Raw genomic sequence first — 21,718 nt, 5'->3', positions numbered from 1 at the left:
GGATGGTACCATTTATTAGGAGCAGCAGGATGCAACTTTGTAATTGGGAGAAGAAAGTCAAGCTGAGATACTTTAGTTGGTGTCTGGGAGGATTGAACATTTGCTAGGATAATGATGGATCAGATTGCTTTGGAAATACCAGAGTTCAGGGGAGGGATTGGTTGCTCCAAACACACTCATACATTGTTAACCTGCAGAAAAGCTATCTGTTAAACAATGGGAAAATGGATGACACATTAGTGAAAGTCTGTAAACTATAATGACATCACTGCCACTTAATACATTATAAAGTCACATTAGGGAGTAGGGGAAACTATTAAAATCCTTTCACTGTGGAACAATGATATAAAAAATTATAACTGTATTTATATTTTGAAGCAAATAATGATTTTTTGTTCATTTGCAGAAAAGTACTAACATCATGGGGAAAAGCCCAGTATTGTGGAAACAGACACTATAGATGGAAGAGACCAATTAGATTAAGCAGTCTCTTTCCCTGCAAATATAATATGTAGCGCAGTACTCTGCTGATTACATAAATTCTATTTCAGGAAGTAGAGAAAATTTCATTAGCGATATTACAGCCAAACTGAATTAAAGTTACATTAAAAACATTCAGATGACTGTACAGTTCCTTACTACTCTTTAAGATACAATATACATCAAGCTAAATTCTTAGTAAGACACATTAAGAATTTGCAAAGGCATTGGACATGACAGTGTCTTTCCCCAGAAAATAGGATTACTTTTTGGTGTGGTGATTCCAGAACCCAAAGAAAAGAAACTAGTGAAAACCTTTGAACAAGAACACAAACCACCTAAAACAGTGACCATTAGGAACAGCAATAAGTGATGATTTTTGCCACTGACCTGCTATGTGGCTTTGAGTAAGTTTCCCTATCTGTAAAACAGGAATAATGAAACTTACCTCCTTTGTAAAAGACTGTCTATTGATGAAAAAAGTCTTAAAAGCATAACTATTGCATGCTAGTGTTGATAAATACTATTTCCTTGCATTCACCTGTCATCAAGCATTTTTCTGTATTATCATTCATTTTAGCGATTTAAATGGCTTATTAAGAATTCCTTTGATTCTTCTCCCAGATTTTGTGACAGAGAAGAGGATTTTCGTTTTGAACACATGTCAAACTCAGAGAAATACACAGATTTAAGATGTATTCTGTGTTGGGAGGAGATTATATTGTGATATATACTTGAGTAGGTCCATTGTATTCTTGACTGTGACAGTTAGGGGGCAACAGATGAGCTGTCTTAAACTTATCTGACAGGGTGTCCCCAGCTACTGTCTCTGGTACTTGGGTTATAAATACCTGGTACTTCTTTTATGAGGACTCTCTCTACTGTGACTTGAGGTATCATATAGAATGACAGGCAGACTGTAATAAAATAATGAATCCGTCTCAAAGTACCATCAGCCTTGTATTACTCCAAGATTCAACGCACAATACATTTTAAATATAAAAAGACATTAAAGATAATAAATTATTATAAATGAGTAACAAACATCTTTAATATCCATATAAAAACATCCTAACGGGAAAACTTATAAATGCATTTTAACTATTCTAAAACAACAAAAACCAAAACTGACAGCTACTGTTAAAAAGCCATGGAAAAAGCTCTTAAAATGCATCCAACCTGAAATTACAATTATAAAAGGAAACGTTTCTATAAAATTATTTTAAAAGGGTATATGACTGTGACAGTCAAGTACAGAACAAAAGAAACAAAGTCACACAGAGAGTCAAAGCACAAGATGGGGATAAAAAGCTTGGGGGACAATTTCAAAGGCATCAAGCACCGAACTCCCATTAACTTTCAAATGCAGTCAGTCACTTGTGCCTTTGAAAATCTTCCCCTAGATCTTCCACACGTGAATCTTTTCTGCAATCACACACCAATTTGCATGGTCAAAGTATGAATGAATAACATGTAGCTCAGGAACATGATGTTCTATCAGTTCAACCAACTCCCCTTCTTTAAAAACATGGTAGTACCTAAGACAAGCCCCATTAGGACTCCTTTGCGGCTGTTTGTTCCATGTGGCCATGGAACAATAATTATTGGTATCCTGTAGAGAGCTGACTGTTTTCCTTCTGTTTTGGAGTTGGTGGAAAGCTGATTGTTTTGGGTGATAATCTATTTTAAGTTGCTGTTTGACATCTTTTTGATGGGAAACCAGGTCAGGTAAACACACTCTGCTGCAGTCATGAATTATAGCTGGAGACACTGGGGGCTGCTTAGTGTCCTGGCCTAATTCTGAATAACAACTTTTGAAAGGCACTGGGTGACATATCATAGGTGACCCTGGTTCTACAGCTACTTCAGAAGCATTATCTTCAGAATTCTGCCTGCAACGCAAAGACAAGTTGGAAATATGCTTCATGAAGCCACCTTGCCTGATTTGTTCAAAAAGCTTTCCCCTGTTTAATTCATCCAGCTGAATATTGCCATTGGAAAATGTGCTAAGCTCTCTTTGGTGCCACTGATTACTCAAGTCTAATATTGAATCAAGTGATCTTGAAAAGAGAGACCATCTCAGGGATTTTTCAAATAAGTTGTGTGTGGTTTCCTTCTCCCCCACAAAGGATGAGCTTCTTGCTTGCCTGTGTGCTTTTAAAGTGCCAGCTAACTTAGGGGAGTGTTGGTCCAAAGCCAGCCTTTTGTCCTTTTGATTAATTGATTTCTGTATTCCACGAGAACAAGTGTTACTCAAGGTCCAGGAAGGTGGTGAAGGATTCCAAGGAACAAAGACATCCTGCTTTTCAAATTTTCGCCGTTTTTGCTCCATTGCCCACACGTATATCATCATCTGGCCACCTACTCTCAAGGTGCGAGCCATCTCCTTTATCGCTCGCACGCGCCGCTCCTTTGTTGAAAAATGGTGGATCACTGGAACAGAACATATAAAGTGAATAAATATCCCTCAAATCACTAATGAATAGAACACAGAAAAATACTGGTTCGGACACACTGGCTTGAACGCCAGGAAAGGATCATCTGTCTTCTACTGACTACACTATGCTACAGCCTTTCCATATGTGAAAGGAACTCAAAGCAGATTTATTTTATAAATACAATAAAATTAAAATGCATGTATTGGTGCTAGTGACAAGTTCCAGACTGACAGCAACTGCAGCTCCACTTACTCACGAAATAAGTACAAGACGGGTAGTTTTCTATTTTTTACCCTGTTAGCATGGCCCAACTGTGGTCTGAAGAGAGCACTTCTAAGGGAATAGGGGTCTACCGAGTCCATATAAATTTACTCCAATAAGAGTGACACAAGGATGCCAATTATTGTGATGTGGACACCTGTTAAATAAAAACTGGGCTGAAATCACCTACTCATTTTGCTTAAGTAATTGAACAGCCACCGAACAACTAATACAATAAAGATAATCCGTCACTACTAGTTCTGGGTGAATTTAAACCATTGACATAGCAGTGAAAGGGTCCATAACCACTTACCAGTCATCTAGTCTTGCTAGTTCACAGTGTTAAAGATAACTTGTTGAATAATTAGTCCTATTTTTATTTAGTAAAATATGTATGCTATTACCAATAGTTAAAGTATAGTGAGAACTTGGTAGTTACAAGCATAAAGATTTTTGTTACCTCATTCGTAAAAGTGTTTTGAGAGCTACTGATAAGAAGTTCTATATTATTATTATTTTACTATGATATGGTCTTGTTTTTATGTTCATAACTTTCTGAACCATTCACTTTTGCAGCTGAAATTCTCCATGCTTGGTCCAAAATCCTTTAGGCCACATTTAAGTTATGAGAAAATGAAAAATAAATACATTTTCCCATCACAAAAAATCATCATCTCACTCTTTTAGATAGCACTACTGAAAAAAATGGCTGAAGTTTGAAACTTAACATGGCCTCACTGAGGCCAAGTGTGAAAACAAGTTAGTTTTGATTAAACAAAGATGTGACCATTTGAAGATTGGATACTGAGCATGCACAGTAGAAATGTTCCCATGTCTACAAGGCTCCCCTTTATGCTGTGTCTTGGTGGATAATTATTTACAGAATGTTGCAATAAATAGTTGTCACTGGATGGGCCAAATTCTGAAGTCAAACTCAGGCAAATCTCCCAAAGACTTTACTCACAAAAGCTTTGCTTGAGTCAGAACTGAGTTCAGGATTTGACAGACATCAATAAAAAATTTGCCCAAATACCACCTGCATAGGCTCAGGATTTGGCACAGCATTTTGCCTGAATGAACGCTGATCTTAATTATATTGGAGAAATTCCATGGTAGACAATGACAGATATCAGATTCTGGTATACAGTAGGGACTTCAGGATTTGGTTGATTGGTAATAGGGGTATGAATTCCATATTACATTGAAGGCAAGGTATAACTAAGGAGCAATCAAGGATTTTAGCAGTAGTGGTAGAATGAAAAGGACTAATATTAAAGATGTACAAGATAGAGCAACCAAATTTGATGCAAGTCTGGATATGGGAAGACGAGAGAGAGAAAAGTCAAACAGAACACGGAGGTTGTGAACATTTGTGATGGGGAAGATGCTGAACACAAGCTATGACTACACATCTTCACGAGATCTGGGGATGGAAATGGTTTTGCTCAATTTTTTATCCAACCTTTTCCCTACATTTTCTTTAGTGAAAATGTCCACACAAATTACTGCCTGTGTTTCTATGCACTATCACCTCAAGCGTCGGTGATAAAATAACTTTGCGTTACAGTGCTGAAGTGCCTGCCCCCATATGCAAATTATACATCTCACTGGGAAAAACTGTCCCCCCCTTTCAGAAATGTATGTGCACAAAATGCTGGCAGCATAGCTAGATGTTCAGCACATCTTTATCTGTCAGGGTGAGCAATGTTCAACCAGATCTGCTTTTCCTCAGAGGAAAGAGATACTTCTACAATTAAAAGAATAACAGCATGGAATCAAGCTAAAATAGGGAAACACTGCCAGAAATGAATGATGAATTCACCTTCTCTGCAGCAATGCAAAGATCAAAAGCTAATCTTTAAAGAAATAGGCTCTTTCAACATCTAGTTATTCAGCTACTCTGCCTGTATGTTTCACTGGTTCTAGAAGAACAGAAATCAATTCCAAAAATGCTCAAATTCTACAGCAATAGCTGAGAGTCTGACATTATGGTCATTTTAATTAAAAAGGCTTCCAGTAGCATTTAAAGGGTTACAGTTTATTAATAAAACCTTCAGATGCTTAGAAAAAGTTTAGTGTTGGTACAATGAATTTGTGTGGAATGAGGAGTAAGTTTGAAATTCCCTGAGTGATGCATTACATTAAAAAAGGCATAACCTGAGGAAGCAAAGAGGAAGTGTTCTCCTACGATAACATCAAGTTGCACTTAAATTTCAGATCCTCATGAGTCTTATCATGCATTTTTCTTTTTAACCAAAGGTACGCTTGTCAGGGACCACAATTAGAACACACTCCCAGTCACCTAAAGCAGGCTGCTTATGGGAAAAATCATTTAGCTTTCTCTTTATACATTCAAATCTTTATAACTAAATATTAGTTAATTTACAAATTAGGTCTTGTTTCAAAGACAGAGCTACTTGCTTTCTTAACTTTGTCGGGAAGGATATATAAATATTCATTTTGAACCTGGGATTTCACTCTCCACTAGCACCAAATTAAACAGCATTGAGCCTGATTCTCCACTAAAGCCTCAGGACTGCTTAAATTACACTAGCAGCACCAGCCCCCAAAGGGCCAGTTGGACAATCATGGATTAGCGGAGTACAGCAGTGGTCCAATGACCCTCCCCCACTTTCTCCAGCAGCACTCCCTACACAAGAGCTAGGAAACATAAGAATTGATATGCCAGGGGACTTCCAAGTTAGCTGGTCAAGCTACCTTTAAGGTTGTTTTAAGGCACCAGAACACCACAAAAGAGCCTTAACAAAGGCCAGAATCTGGACCTGTTGCCATGATCTTGAAATATATTTATGTCTTAATGTGACAGTGACCAATACTTTAAATGAAAAGTGGTGTTTGTTTTGTCTTAAATAAAAAAAAAAAATCCCATTGGCTGAAATTACCTAGCATCAGTTTTGTTCTCAACCATAAGAATAATGAAGGCTGGGGGGACGTGAAAGAGACAGAATGAGTGTTGCCATATATAAAATAAAAGTTCTGTCCTGCGCATTCTGTCACAAAAGCACTGACTTCAACATGAGTAAGGGTTTGCAGATCAAACCCCATTTCCTTCTTGGCGCAGCTACCACCCACAATACAGGTGGGAAAAAATGGCTACTCACCTTCTCGTCATTGTTGTTCATCGAGGTGTGTTGTTTACGTCCATTCCAATCAGGTGTGTGCGTGCGCACATGCACAGTAGCCAGAAAAATTTTCCCATAGCAGTCTCCATTGGGTCGGCCTGGGCACCCCTGAAGTCATGCCTCCATGGTGCTCAATATAGCGCTCTCTTGACCCTCCACCCCCTCAGTTCCTTCTTGCCAGCCCTGAGCCCTGGTGGAGTGCGCAGTGACTGGGGGCGTGGGAACCCCCACCAGCTTGTAGAACTCACGGATACAGGACGTGACCCAGGACAAAATCTGTTGAGAAGAGATAGGAAGACCTTTCATTCTGTCCACCACTGCCACAAATAACTAGATGGACTTCTGGAATGGCTTCGTTCTCTCGATGTAGAAGGCTAGCACTCTGTGGACATCTAAAGAGTGAAGCCTTTGCTCCCTGCCAGTCGAGTATGGCTTAGGACAGAACACTGGGAGGAAGATGTCTTGGTTGATGTGAAACTGTGACACAACCTTCGGTAGGAAAGCAGGGTGAGGCCTGAGCTGAACCTTGTCCTTATAGATCACGGTATAAGGGGGCTCTAATGTCAGGGCCTTGAGCTCAGACACCCTCCTGGCTGAGGTTATTGCTACCAGGAATGTCACATTGTGAGAGAGAGACAGAGCAGGGAGCATGTCGCCAAAGGTTCAAAGGGCGGTCCCACGAGTCTGGAAATGACCAGATTGAGGTCCCAAGCCAGGACAGGCTGTCGGACATGTGGGTATAGCCTGTCGAGACCTTTAAGGAAACAGCTGACCATAGAGTTAGCAAAGACCAAGTGGCCCTCTGCGCCTGGGTGGAAGGCAGAGATGGCAGCCAAGTGAACCCTTATTGACGACATGGACAACCTCTGCTGCTTGAAATGGAGAAGATAGTCCAGTAGAAGTGGCATGGAGGTGAGAGTCAGGGACGAACGGTGCTGTGCCGACCAGATTGAAAATCTCTTCCACCTGGCAAGGTAGGTAACCTTCATGGAGGGTTTCCTGCTGCCCAGGAGGACTTGTCTAACCTCATCCAAGCAAGAATGCTCCATCGGATTCAGCCATGGAGCTTCCATGCCGCGAAGTGCAGCGACTCGAGGTTCTGGTGTTGGAGACGGCCGTGATCCTGAGTTAATAAGTCCGGGAAGAGTGGCAGGGTGCCTGGAGCTTCCATGGACATTTCCAGGAGTGATGCGTACCAGTGCTGGTGGGACCAGGCTGGCGCTATCAATATCACCAAAGCTTGCTCCCTCCGTACCTTGAGGAGCACCTTGTGAACGAGTGGTATGGGCAGAAACGTGTATAGGAGATGACCTCCACATTGGAGGAGAACGCATCCACAATGGAGCCCGGGCTGTGATTCAGGAAAGAGCAAAACTGCTGGCACTTTTTGTTGCATCGCGAACAGGTCTATCTGGGGAAAGCCCCACTGATGGAAGATTGAGTTTGCAATGTCCGGGCGAAGGGACCACTCATGGCCGTGGAACGACCTGCTGAGAGTCCGCCAACTTGTTCTGTACTCCAGGGAGGTATGATGCTTTCAGGTGTATTGAATGCTCTACCTAGAAGTCCCACAGCATGAGGGCTTCCTGGCACAGGAGAGAGGAGCGTGAACCACCCTCCTCCCCTTGTTGATATAAAACATCGCTGTGGTGTTGTCTGTCATAACTGATACACATCTCCCTGTCAAGTGAGCTCGGAAAGTCTGGCATGCCAGGCGTAACGCTCTCAGCTGACATTGATGTGGAGAGTGAGTTCCGCCTGAGACCAGAGGCCTTGTGTCCTGAGGTCTCCCAAATTTGCTCCCCAGCCCAAGGCTGATGCATCCATCACTACGGAGAGATATGGCTAAGGGCTAGTGAACGGGACCCCTGCACATACTACCTGTGGGTTGAGCCACCACAGGAGGGAGTCAAGTACCAGGTGAGGCAGGGTTACGATCCTGTCCAAGCTGTCCCAGACTGGCCGATACACTGACGCTATCCATGACTGATGAGGTCAAAGTCTGAGTCTGGCGTGTTGTACTATGTAGGTACAAGCGGCTATGTGTCCTAGAAGTTTCAAGCAATTCCTTGCTGTGATGGTGGGGAACTACCTGAGACCTCGAATGATGTTGCCAAGGGCTCGAAATCTTGCTTCTGGGAGAAATGCCCTGGCCTGCGTTCAGTCCAGTATCACCCCCACGAACTCTATCCTCTGAACTGGGGACAGTGTTGATTTTTCCTTGTTCAGCAGAAGGCCCAACCTGTGGAAAGATGCTCTTATGAAGGCGACTTGCATCTCCATTTGAGTCCTGGATTGGCCCTTGATCAGCCAGTAGTCGAGGTATGGGAACACCTGTTCCCGTCGCCTGTGCAGGAACGCGGCCACGACTGCCATGCACTTGGTGAACACTCGAGGTGCCACTGACAGGCCGAACGGGAGGACTGTGAACTGGTAGTGGGGGTTGTTCATTACAAATCTGAGGTATTTTCTGTGGGACGGAGTTATTGATATGTGAAAGTACGTGTCCTTTAAGTCGAGGGCGGAATACCAGTCTCCTGGATCCAATGAATGGGTGATGGAGGCCAGAGAGACCATGCAGAACTTGAGTTTCTTCACGAACCTGTTGAGTTCTTGCAGGTCTAGGATGAGCCTGAGTCCACCCTTGGTGGTCTGAATTAATACGGGACTGTGCACATAGTCGGGATGAAAAGGTAAGGTGGGGTGGATCCAGATCTTGCTCTGGTGCACTGTCCTTGACTGTACCTTCAAAAGTCCTGTTTCGGGACAGGGTCTTGATGGTGTCCGCGATGGTTTTTATGAGCGGCAGGGCAATACAGGAAGGCATTCAGAGGGCATGAGGATATCCACCATGGGATCAGAATCCTCGACTACATCCTCTGCCTTGATGCCCAGAACCCTGGCAACCCAGCGCAGCAATTGCTGTACCACCCTGCTGTCTTCAAGCACTGGGGCTATGGCAGTGCCTGCCAATGCCTTGTCCGGCGACGAGGAGGTGGCAGCCCCATGAACGGCAGCTGCTCCATGCCATCAGCACCCAAAGGGTCCCATGACTCTCGGGGGTCCCGAGCAGGTGACGACATTGATGGTGCCATGCCCCTCGGTGCCGGGGCTGTCGGCTCCGAACTCGGTGCCGAAATCAGTATCGGAACTGCTGTCATTGCCGCTGATGGTTCAGGAGTTGCTATTGGTGCTGATGCCACTGCCTAAGCTGACGTTGGTGCCGAAGCCGGTGCTGGTGACGGTGCAACAGCCGATGGCGTCAACGTAGGTGGTGGCAACTCACTGACTGGTCACTTGGCGAAGGCAGAATAAAGGTGGCCAAAGCTACCGAAGCTGCAGCCGAGCAGGACCCCTGGCTCTGGTGGAAGGCCCAGGGAGTCCAGAAGGGCCACTGCAATGGATTCTGCCATTGCAGCGGCCACAGTGCCGGATAAGCCCGTCTCTCCCACCGTGACCTGGACCTCCTGGCTACTGCTCCTATTGGAGCGGTAGGAGTAGGAGTCGGACTCCAAGGTCTCCGAAAAGGAAGACCATGGAGGAGCCGTACTTCGGGGCACCAATCGTTGGGAGCTCAGGGACAGACTGGGCTCTCTTGCCGGAGGAGCAGGTGCCGGAGGATGCCATGGAGAAGGAGAGCCCTGGGACATCATTGCCAGCTTCCCTCTTAATTGCACCTGGGGGTGGGTTGGTGCGGATGGTGCTGGGTATCTCCTCTGTCCTAGGGGGCGAGAATGGCACCGTGAGGCACAGCAACTCCTGAGCCGCTGCAAAAGCCTCTGGTGTCGAGGGGAGTGGCAGTTGCTGGCCACTAGGGTCTAGCAAACATGGCGGGCCTGGAGTCAACTGCCTCGCCTGGCCAGGAGTTGACATGGCCCTGCCCTGGGATCTAGTGCTGTGGCCTGACTGGGGTCTCACAGTCGTTGGATCCTTGGATTCAGCTGGGGGAGAACGAACCCTCTCCGGCTTTTTTCTTCTGAGGCACCGGCGACTGAGAACGGTGCCTACTCTCCGAGTGGTTGCCGGAGGAACCGTGCCGGTGCTGAGCGTCTCAGGAAGAGTCCTTTCTCGGCACTGGTTCCCAGGATGATGGCACCGGGGTGCTCTGCGGCGACGAAGATGTGCTGGGAGCAGGGTCCCCTGACCCTGGATCCGACTAGGGGTGGAGACCTGCCTCCATAAGTAGAACTTTAAGCCACTGTTCCCTTCCTTTAAGAGTTCTGGAACGCAACTCACGGCAGATTTTACAACGCTCCTTTTGGTGACCTTCCCCTAGGCATCTTAAACAAGAGGCATAAGGGTCACTCTCTGGCATGCACTTAGCTTACAGTTTTTAAATCCCGGGGATCACAGCATACCATGGCTCTGGGGATTCACAAGTGGGGGTGAGACCCCTCCCCCCAACTAACTCTAAATTCAAATGACGAAGATAGAGGCACTTGCTGAAGCAAGAGCTATGGGACGTTCCAGCTAACCATCACTGACGGTAAGAAGGAACTGAGGTGGTGGAGGGTCGGCAGGGCCCTATATTGAGCACCATGGAGGCTTGACTCCAGGGGGCGCCCAGGCCGACCTGATGGATGCTGCTATGGGAAAAATCTTCCAACTAACATGCATGTTGAATTGACATGAACAAGCACTCGAAGAAGAACAGAGGTTACTAGTTAACTTTTGTGGACTCTCCAGTAGAGGAAAACACACATTGTAGGCCCTAAATTCCCTACAGCCATTGGTTGTGTGTTGGACCTCACAAATCTACTTAGGGTGGGCCTAGTCTGTTCTGGGAAGGGAGACTGCCAAGGCAAAAATCAGTGGTCTGATCTAATCTGGCAATTCTTATGTTTTTAGGTTTGTGCCAGCTTCTCCCCATCATAGCTTATTCTGCTGTCACTGGACTGCTGCTGGCTCCTGGCAAGAGATGGGGCAGCCAGGTAGAACAGGGCCTGATTACTGGTGGAGATATTAGGTGGATTCTCCATCACTGACAATTTTTAAATCAAAATCAAGAGGATTTTTTTTTTTTTAAAAGATCTACTCTAGTTCAAAAGAAATTATTTTGGGGAAGGTCTATGGCCTGTGTGATACACGAGATCAGACTAGATGATCACAATGGTCCCCTCCAACCCTGGACTCTATGAATCAGTGGTTTTTACTCATCTCCTCCACCACCCATTCACTGTTCCTTTGCCCTACTCCACCATGCCATGGTAACTCCCTGAAATTCTCAAGTAAATGGGTAGCCCTGAAGGTGTTCTACATTCTAGAATTAGCCAATATCTTGAGGGTTAGAGATTCAATACGTCTCTCCTAGGTAGAGGATTTGTTCCAAGTGCCACTGTTACATTTAAACATGGGTAATTATAAATTAAATTTCCCCCTATATCCTGATCTGCAGAAGGTATTATTCAATTTCTGTTCTAAACTTGTTTAGCTTTGCTGCTCTGATCCATCTCAGAAGCTGCTGTACATCAATGATGGATGAACAATTCGCAAGTGTGATAAGGAAGGTTAACATTGTGTCATGGTTACTTTTAGTTAAAGTCAGGGACAAGTCACAAGCAGTAAACAAAAATTCACGGGAGCCTGTGACCTGCACCTGTAACCGGGCAGCAGAGCTGGCAGGGGAAGGGGAGGAATGACAGCTGAAGAAGTGAGGTTCTTACCCACGAAAGCTTATGCTCCCAATACTTCTGTTAGTCTTAAAGGTGCCACAGGACCCTCTGTTGCTTTTTACCGATTCAGACTAACACGGCTACCCCTCTGATAGCTGAAGGAGCTGATTCTGCTCCTACTGGCTGGACTTCGCTCAGAGTGTGGGGCAGGGGAAGTCTTTCAAGCCGGCACAGTTCTGGGTGCTGGGGGTAGAGGTGCCCATTTAACCCCCTCCATCCAGTTCCTGCTTTGCTTTGCTTGCTTCTGCTCCTGCTGGCTGATGTCTCTGGCTGGCTCTGAGTGGCCCTGGTTTGCATTACAATGACAGACACTAAGGGGTCCAGACTCTCAGACGGTGCAGCTTTATTACAGTCAATAGAGCTATGCGGATTTACACCAGGTAAGGAGCTGCCCCAAAGTTTCTGTATGACAATGGGTTAGTTACAATATACAATCTAAAGGCACTGAGAAAGCATGTTCTCATTATGGCCTACACAGTTCAGTTTCAACAGGAACTTTAAATTTCACCCACTGATGACCTCTTCTTCAAGCAGGAGCAACCCACAACTGGGAAGAATGGAGAGAAAGAAACAGAAAGAAAAAGGGAGCAAGAGGGAAAAAAAACAAACCAAAACAAAAAGCTTATACACCAGGAACAGAGGAAGCTTTGAGAATTCTGGACATGATTTTCAGAAGTGACTAGTGACTTCTGGCTGCTCAACTTTAAGACATGTTAAAGGGACTTGATTTTTAGGGTAAGTGTTCAGAACTTTCTTGAACACAAAGTCCCTTTAAGGTACCCCAAAATCACAAGTCCCTTTTGAAAATCTTGTTCTTTGTCTACTGCAGCACTCAGTGTCCTCTGTAACTGTTGTTCTGTGCTTAGATACCATTGTGACAGGCACCTTAGGAAAAAAAAGATAGCATTGTGAGGTGGTGGCGTATGAAAGGTTAAAGCTAGGAACCTACACCATGTACTGCATGATGGGAACTAGTAGGAAGACACTGAATTTTACAATTCCCCCAAACAAGTCAATGTGAAGGAGAAATCTAGATACAAAGGCCTGGAGCCACAAAGGGACTTAGGCATTGCAGTGCTCAGTGCTGCAACACCTAACTCCGAGGCACCTAGAAAAATCACAGGAGTAACACTGCAATCCACAAAGTCTGAGTTAGGCACCTAGTCTCCCTGTACAATGAATTGGGAGAGGTAGGTGCCTTTAAATGTGATCCACAAAAGCCAGCACAGTAGGCCGGGGGCTGCCTCAGCTAGCCAATGGGAGAACCACCCTTTTGCTGGAGATAGGTGCCTAAGTCAGGGTGGCAGGCTCAGAAGCTGCCTACCTCCACACACAACAGCTAGGGAAGGGAATTACACAACAGCTCCCTTATAAACTTTAGCCCAGTGGTTAGGGAACTCAGCAGGGATGTGGACAAGCATGGGTTCAAGCCCTCCCTTTGCCTGAGGAGAAGGGATTTGAAGAGGGATCTGCTATGTCTCAGGTGAGTGCTTTAACCATCAGACCATAGAAAGAGTCTCCCTCTTTCTCTGGCACAATTAATATTTATTTATTCATTCAATTAACGTGGAACAACTTCAATAGGAGAGATTGAGGGAGCCCCAAATCAGAATATCCCATTATCCAGTGATGAGGTCACTCCCCTGAGAGGTAGCAGATCTCTCCTCAAATCCCTTCTCCTCATTTGGGGGTGGGGCAGTGGGTCTGAAGTAGGGGTCTCCCATATCCCCAGTGAGAACCCTAATCACTGGGCTAAAGGTTATAAGGGAGATCCTCCCCTGCCCCAGCTATTCTGTGGGGAGTGAGGCAGCCTATGAGCTCACATACCAGATCAGGCAAGATAGACAGAGGAGCACCTGTCCTCCCCTGGTTCACATATCATTCTGGTGCTTAGGCGGGAGATGGGTCTCTGGCTGCCTAGAGGGAGGCATCAGTGCACATGCTCAAATGCAGGAACATAGGCACTGACAGAATTTTTACTGCAAAAGCTTTGGGCACTAAGTAAGTTTAGGCACCTACAGGGTTAGACAGCAGCTGAGCAAGAGTTATGTGGATTACTGTGAAGCTGGGACTTAGGTGCCTAAGTACCTTTGTGGATCCAGGCTACAACTATTTGATTGGGTGAGCTAAAGTTTCCTAACTTTCTGGTTATGGTCATCCTGGGATCAAGGTATTCGGTCCTGACTTAGGTTCTGCTCCTGTGAACAGTTGCACTTGTGTGGACACCTGCACCGATGAGGAGTCCCATTGAAGTAGGGTATAGCGTAACGTATCTGTGGCCAAATGGAAACTTAATTGACAGGGGTCTGCATTAACACACCTGTTTGCAGGATCAGCACCTTACGTTGCAGACTAACAGTTGTTCTAAATTACACATTCCTTTTAATTTCAGCCAGGTGTCAACTCTCCTCAGCAGATCTAAAAGTCATTCCAAATGAATTTTGTACTGGGTGCTGTTCATTCCCAGCACTTTCATTTAAATTGAAGACTAAAAGATTTCCCACATCTGAAAAATACACAATGTAATTCTGATATGAAATGGGGGAGGGGGTAGAACAGCATTTCAAAGATTCTCCTCTTCGCTTCATAAAAATATAATTAATTGCTTCTTCTGTTAATTTAATATTGAGACTAATCCTACTAAAAGGGATTATTTAGAAAAGGCAGACAATGTAAGATACACTTTTATGCCATTCAGCTGTCTTCAAAGAACAAAACTGAAAGCATCCACAACTTTGAATTTTTTTTAAAGAGAATTTTCAAAATGAGTATTTTAGGTCAGTGATTCAATTTAAACGCTGTTAAAGTGCAAGGAAAATAGTGTATTCAGAAATTACTTTGTCAAATTTTTATACTAAAGTTAAATCTCTTTAGGAGGCATTTGAAAAGTATTCAAGGATCAGAGAATCACTATCTCAGAGCCTTTTTTTATAGACTGTATATATACTTTAGATGTCACTTTATCTTTGACAGTTCCAGTAATAGGAACACATGGAATAGATACAGAATGTATGATTCCAAATAAAATGTAATTTTATTCTCCTCCTTACGATGGTATTAAAAGAAGGTGAGGGAAAAATAATAATAAACTAAAATGCCAATTACTTACTGCAGAGAATTTACTAGCTAAATTTCATTATTTTCCCAAGAACTACTTCTTTCCCCACAACTTACCCATTTACAAATTTCTTAGATGGTGAAATTCCTGCCACCTTAGATTTTTCCTATATTTCCTACTTAACACATGTGGATGCAACCTTAATATAAACAATTATAATTATAAACTGTCGGTTTATTAAGGCCCTGACTCAGCAAGGTACTTACTCATGTGCCTAGCTTTATGAATCTGGCTACATTGGCTACAGAGGGATTACTTTGTGTTTAAAGTTAAGCACAATTGTAAAGGGGTGAAGTCAGCATCAGCAAAAGACTGGTCACAGGGAGGTAGGGGTAACCACTGTAAAATATCAGCAAGTTGGGTTTAAAAAAAAGCAGGGTGGGGGGGAGAATCCTCTTTGAGCCTCTTATCTCTCTCTTTACTTAATTCTATCCTCAAAGAACTTACACTGGTTTGATCCCATAATCTTTAGTCATCCTAAATTTACACTGAGATCAACTGAAATTTTGCCTCAGTCAGGTCTGCAGGACTGGTCCCATTGAGGCAACCTCATGATTCAAATGGTAAATCTATTACAAACATACACTTCCCTTCCTTTGGTCCTTTCTTCATATTAAATTGCTTTTCTTTAACAAGGAGAGCTTATTGCTAAGTGTGAGCCTGGAATGACACTCACTGAGACAGTCTATTAGAGAGACAAGGCGGGTGAAGTAATTTCTTTTATTGGACCAACTTCTGTTGGTGAGAGAGACAAGCTTTCGAGCTTACACAGAGTTCTTCCTCAAGTCTGGGAAATGTAGTCAGAATATCATTGCTAAATACAAGGTGGAACAGATTGTTTAGCGTAAGTAATTAAACACAGACAGCTGTGCCTCCCTTTCAGTGTTGCTCTATCTAGCTGGATGAGGATGTTACTGGAGAGCAATGTGAGTTGCTCACTAGTAGGCCCAAGGAGGGGGCTGGGATTTTAAATGGAGCATAAGGTGAGGAAGGAAAGAGCTCACGACACTCTCCATACAGGGTGCAACCTTGCAGTCCTTTTATAGTAACCCTTACCCTGGCACTAGCACCTGTGATGCAGCAGCAGAGAATGCTGTCCTGGGGCGAGAAACAGCCAATACAAGGGCAGCTTGAGCTGGGATGGGGGCTTGGAATCCACCAGAGGGGGGCAGCAAAAAACTGCTAGGGAAGAAGAATCGAGATCTGAGCTGGTGGATGAACCGGATCCTGGGTAGGAGGGGAGGTGATAAAATAAAAGAAGAACAGGAGAATAAAAGTAGGGGACTAGGAAGTCAGAAGGAGGAAAGAAGGAAAATAGGAAAGGTTTCAGGTCGGGAGAAGCAGAAACAAAAATATACCCAGGTATCAGTATCAGAGGGGTAGCCGTGTTAGTCTGGTTCTATAAAAAGCGACAGAGTCCTGTGGCACCTTATAGACTAACAGACGTATTGGAGCATAAGCTTTTGTGGGTGAATACGTCATGCGTCTGACAAAGTGGGTATTCACCCACGAAAGCTTATGCTACAATACATCTGTTAGTCTATAAGGTGCCACAGGACTCTTTGTCGCTATACCTGGATATGTTAGCAGACACTGTTAGAGAAGGGAAGTAGAGGGAAATAAAATCTACAGCTGTGCCAGAAAGAGAGTATTAAGGGAAAATAACTGAAAGGAAATATAATTGCTAACAGAGATAATTGATCACAAAGGTCTGTAAGATGAAAACAGATCCTGGAAGCAGTAAACAAGAAGCCTATCCACAAAGGATCTCAAGTATATGAACAGAGAGAATGACTGTTTGAACATCTATTGACGGAAGACAGTTCAAAGGTGCCTAAATGGAGAAGCAAGGGCCCACTAGGTGAAGAAACCCCACTTGTGGATAAACGCAGTGAAAAGAGGTACAGCCACAGAACATCGAATCTAAGGAGCTCTTCAAGCCCAAGAGAAGGAAAAGAACAGAACAGTTGGACTTACAGCCAAAGAGAAGAAAAGCTGATTCTTCTCTGCAGTGATCTCTCATTAATAATAATGCATTTGGTACTAACTGCACAGCATGTACAAGCTCACAACAGTTAACGTGTTGGTAAGCTATAGTTGTTTATTATTATAAGTGTAGTAGGAAGAGAGCCTGAGACATAAGCCCTTGTATCAGAGGCCTGGTATGAGGCAGGACCTGCTCCAGAATCTGGCAAGAACAGGGCTAATATTGCAGAAATACACATTCCTAAGAAGTACCTGAGTACCCACACTAACACATCCCGATATCAAGTGGTACCAGCACATCCTGATATCAAGGATGGTACAGAAACACACTGACCCCTCCTAAAAGATAAGGTCAGGAGGACAGTACGTAACTTGCTTTTATCAGGGTATAAAGATGTATCTCAGAGAGAGTATCTTCAGCCAGCCTAGGGGGCAGTGGAAAGTCCTGCCACTGACTGAGCTGCGTCCGTTGTCACGGGCATACATGTCTTAGTACCCTCATAGAGTCTGCCAGGTGCTATTACCGTGCTTCGTCAACAATAAACCTGACTGGGTGCTTTTGTACCTTAACAGGTCTTTGGGCAGTTCGCTCGAGGTCTGCTGTGCCAAGTGTCTGCGCAAAGCTGGGACAGCACTTAGGGAGAAAACACACACCCACCCACCCATACATACATATAAAGTAGTAAGTCTTTGGTAATGTTCTATATTATTTATGTTCCTGGTACAATTTTGAGGTTTCCCCTTATAAAGTTCTAAAAATTTAAAATCATCCCTTGTCTTGGTTTGCCTCTGCCTCTCCTTACAGTTAGCATAAGCTACTCCAGAGTCACCACATTTTCTCAAACAAAGCTCCTATTGATGTCAATGGGAGTTTTGCCCAAGTAAAGACTAGAGCTGTTTTAGTGCCTTATGCATCAGGGCAGTGATTTTATTGAGTTATACCATGAAAATTCTGTGCTGTGGCTTCCTTAGAGCTTCTAGACTGACAATATGAACTTGAGAAGAAATCTTGTGAAGGTTGTTTAAACCTGAAAACTTTTTCCTTATTCCAAAGCCATGGTTGTGGTGTTCTGCACAGTGAGCGATTGGAGGACAACAGTCATATTTACAAGTTGCTCAGTCAGTGACAAGCTGTCACTTAGCTTAATGACATGGAACAGATGGCCAAGCCCTAGTAACCAGGTAACAGATTGTTAAGTGCATGTGACTAAGATTTGAAACAAAGATATATTGTCAATATGACAGCAGTAATAAGACCCCCAATGACCAATTACAATCTAAAATGAATAATTAAATTGCAAAAAGCTTAACAGGCCACTGACAGCCCAATGGAAACATGGAAAAACACAAGACCTGATTCTGGGCTCACACCTGTTTTACAATGCTCTAACTTGTAACAGAATAGGGAACCTTAGAGATAGGGTTGTTCCTCATTGATGTAAGTTCCTAGAGGAAGGAGGAGGCAGCAACTCTAGTTAATATCATGGTCAAGCTTTCTGGGATGCACCAGGCAGAGCTGCCTGTGTAATATCCACTAGAAATAAACTTACAATTTGCTTCATAAATCCATTACAACTTGCCTCTTTTCAAAGATTTGTCAGTGCCAGGGACACTAGAACATACAAGTTCAATGGAGTTACTCCTGGTTTATACCAGTGTAAGTGAGAGAAGAACAGCCCATAATAGTTAGCAAGAATTCCACTGATACGCAGTGGTGTCAGCTGATAAGGACAGCATTCCTCAGCAACAAACTGCAGGGATGTTCTGCCAGTCCCACCAAACACTGCAACTACCATCTTGGATTTTCTCTGTCTCAAAGGGATAGGGGGAGGGATAGCTCAGTGGTTTGAGCATTGGCTTGTTAAACCTAGGGTTGTGAGTTCAGTCCTTGAGGGGGCCATTTAGGGATCGGGAGCAAAAATCCATTGGGGGATTGGTCCTGCTTTGAGTAGGAGGTTGGAGTAGATGACCTCTTGAGGTCCCTTCCAACCCTGCTATTCCATGAAAAAGGATTTGCTGGTTTAGGGATAGCTGATTTTAATTTATTTATTAAATTAAATAAATAATTCAGATGGTTTGGTAGCACTAAGGACCATCAAACTGCTTCCACAGCCAGCCTATGTAACCATCTGATCTTACTGTCATTACTTTCATCCACTCCACTTCTCTACCATCTTCACTTCTTTGGTTGCTACATTCACTTATTGCATATTGTTTCCAATTAGGCTGCAAGATCTGTGGGGCAGGGACCATACCTGTGTCTGTGTTTATTTAGTGCCTATCCCAGTGGGACCCTAGTCCTGACTGGGTCCTTTGGGTTTACCATAATAATTAATAGGATTCTGGGTTTCCTTCCTTTCATAAAAGCACTCCAAGATGTTGGCTGCAGAGGAGTATGCACAGGGGTTCGTTAGTTCAGGCTGTGAGCTTCCATTAGAACTCCTACACTTGTGAACATCATGTTAGCATATCACATGGGAAACTGGAGGAAGGAGCACAGACAATGTAAGTATCAGAGGGGTAGCCGTGTTAGTCTGAATCTGTAAAAAGCAACAGAGGGTCCTGTGGCACCTTTGAGACTAACAGAAGTATTGGGAGCATAAGCTTTTGTGGGTAAGAACCTCACTTCTTCAGATGCAAGACATCTGAAGACATCCCTTGCATCTGAAGAAGTGAGACAATGTAAGGTATTTTTATACAAATGTAAGATATTGTGGTTTAGGAGTTCATCTTCTCCTGCTATCTATTACTCACCTAAAACTTCAATCCCTTGTTTACAATATAAAAAATTAGTTGCTGTGGCAATAATTATAATTTTCAACTGGAGGATTATGACTTCAGGAGGAGAAAATGCAGCAGGAGCAGATGAACACTTAAAAACAAGGGTCAGGTTTTCACGCAAATGTCACAAACAACTCCTCTCCTAGTAAACCGTTTTGAGAGCTATGGAGGAAATTTGCTATTTGAAGACAGTTACTCAACTGAAAGAAATGGGAGTGTCCATCTGAGTAAAGTATTCCCATTGACTTCAGATGAATCTCTGCCTTTAAATGGGACTACTCACATGAATAAAAGTTAAGCATGTGCAGGATTGGGGCATATAAAAGTTAACCATTATCACTGCTATCAATAATAAAATAATAATAAAAGAGAAATTATGTAATAGAATGGTCTCTGAATAGAGAGGGGACCTTATTCTCCTCTGTCTCGCACCATTATTTATAACTGTGCAATGTTTACCATGCTGACACTCTGGTTTGATAGAGTTTTTGAAATTGTTTGCAGTGAGGCATGAGTATATTGTGAAATAAAAAAAGAAAAAAGTGTAAAGGCTGTTTTTAGGGTCACCTACAATACTGTGGGTTTGTCATTGGTTTCTGTATAGTACTGTACATACTGTTATACATAGGGCCCTATCAAATTCACAGCCATGAAAAACGTGTCATGCACTGTGAAATCTGGCCGCCTTCCTCCATGAAATCTGGCCTTTGGTGTGCTTTTACCCTATACTATGCAGATTTCACAGGAGAGACCAGCATTTCTCAAATTGGGGGTCCTGACCCAAAAGGGAGTTGCATGGGGGGGGTCGCAAAGTTATTTTAGGGGGGGTCTCGGTATTGCCATCCTTACTTATGTGCTGCCTTCAGAGCTGAGCAGCTGGAGAGCAGCAGCTGTTGGCTGGGCACCCAGCTCTGAAGGCAGTGCCCCATCAGCAACAGTGCAGAAGTAAGGGTGGCAATACTACACCACACCACCCTTACTTTTGCGCTGCTGCATGCAGAGCTGGGCCCTTGGTCAGCAGCTGCCATTCTCCGGCCAACCAACTCTGAAAACAGCAGTGCAGAAGTAAGGGTGGCGCTACCATACCATGCCATTCTTACTTCTGCACTGCTGCTGGTGGCAGCTCTGCCTTCAGAGCTGGGATCCCAGCCAGCAGCTGCCGCTCTCCAGCTGCCCAGCTTTAAAGGCAGTGATGCAGCCGGCAGTGCTGCAGCCAGCAGCCGCGCAACCCCCCTTACAATAACCTTGCGACCCCACCACCACTCCTTTTTGGGTCAGGACCCCTACAATTCCAAAACCATGAAATTTCAGATTTAAAAAGCTGAAATCATGAAATTTATGATTTTTTAAATCCTATGACTATGAAATTGACCAAAATGGACTGTGAATTTGGTAGGGTCCTAGTTATACAGGTTTAAATCTGGCATTAGTTACTGGAGTTAATTATGGATTTACACCAATGTAACTGAGATCAGAATCTTGCCCGTCAGGCAAGAATCCCCATGAAAGCCATAGGGAACACTGAAGGCATTAAAAGGACTCCTGAAAGAAATAACATTTAACCTATATTATAATAGGCACAGTAATTTAAATAATTTTGCAGTTTTTAAACTGCCATTGCAACCTGGGCTGCAACAATGACAACTGAGATCTCTCTCTTGGAAGTCCTTACAACCACCCAACAGGGCAGCAGGTTTCTGTATGAGCACAAACACAAGCACATGAAACAAGAGGAGGCACGCTGCACTTTGTTTAGACCTTGCATTCCTTCTTCCTGGTTGTGAAGAGGCAGAATGATGAAAGAATCCTGTTATCTAAAGCTCACAAATACAGAATAGA

At 43.8% G+C, this 21,718-nt stretch overlaps 1 protein-coding gene across 9 annotated transcripts in view; it reads right to left on the bottom strand.

The window, feature by feature from the left end:
* Nucleotides 1-1,421: 1,421 nt before the first annotated feature.
* LOC101933762 (probable tRNA methyltransferase 9B) overlaps nucleotides 1,422-21,718 on the bottom strand; it is a 70,475-nt gene continuing 50,178 nt past the window's right edge. For all 9 annotated transcript variants that reach the window (XM_005286615.5, XM_024105035.3, XM_042842799.2 and 6 more), the window contains one exon: nucleotides 1,422-2,913. In XM_005286615.5, the coding sequence (XP_005286672.2) occupies nucleotides 1,880-2,913 (1,034 nt within the window). In that variant the 3' untranslated portion in view covers nucleotides 1,422-1,879. The remainder of the gene's footprint in view (nucleotides 2,914-21,718) is intronic.

The sequence above is a fragment of the Chrysemys picta genome, chromosome 1 (assembly GCF_011386835.1).
Source record: "Chrysemys picta bellii isolate R12L10 chromosome 1, ASM1138683v2, whole genome shotgun sequence".
Taxonomy (NCBI): Eukaryota; Metazoa; Chordata; order Testudines; family Emydidae; genus Chrysemys; species Chrysemys picta.
This window is presented reverse-complemented; position numbering and strand designations above follow the sequence as displayed.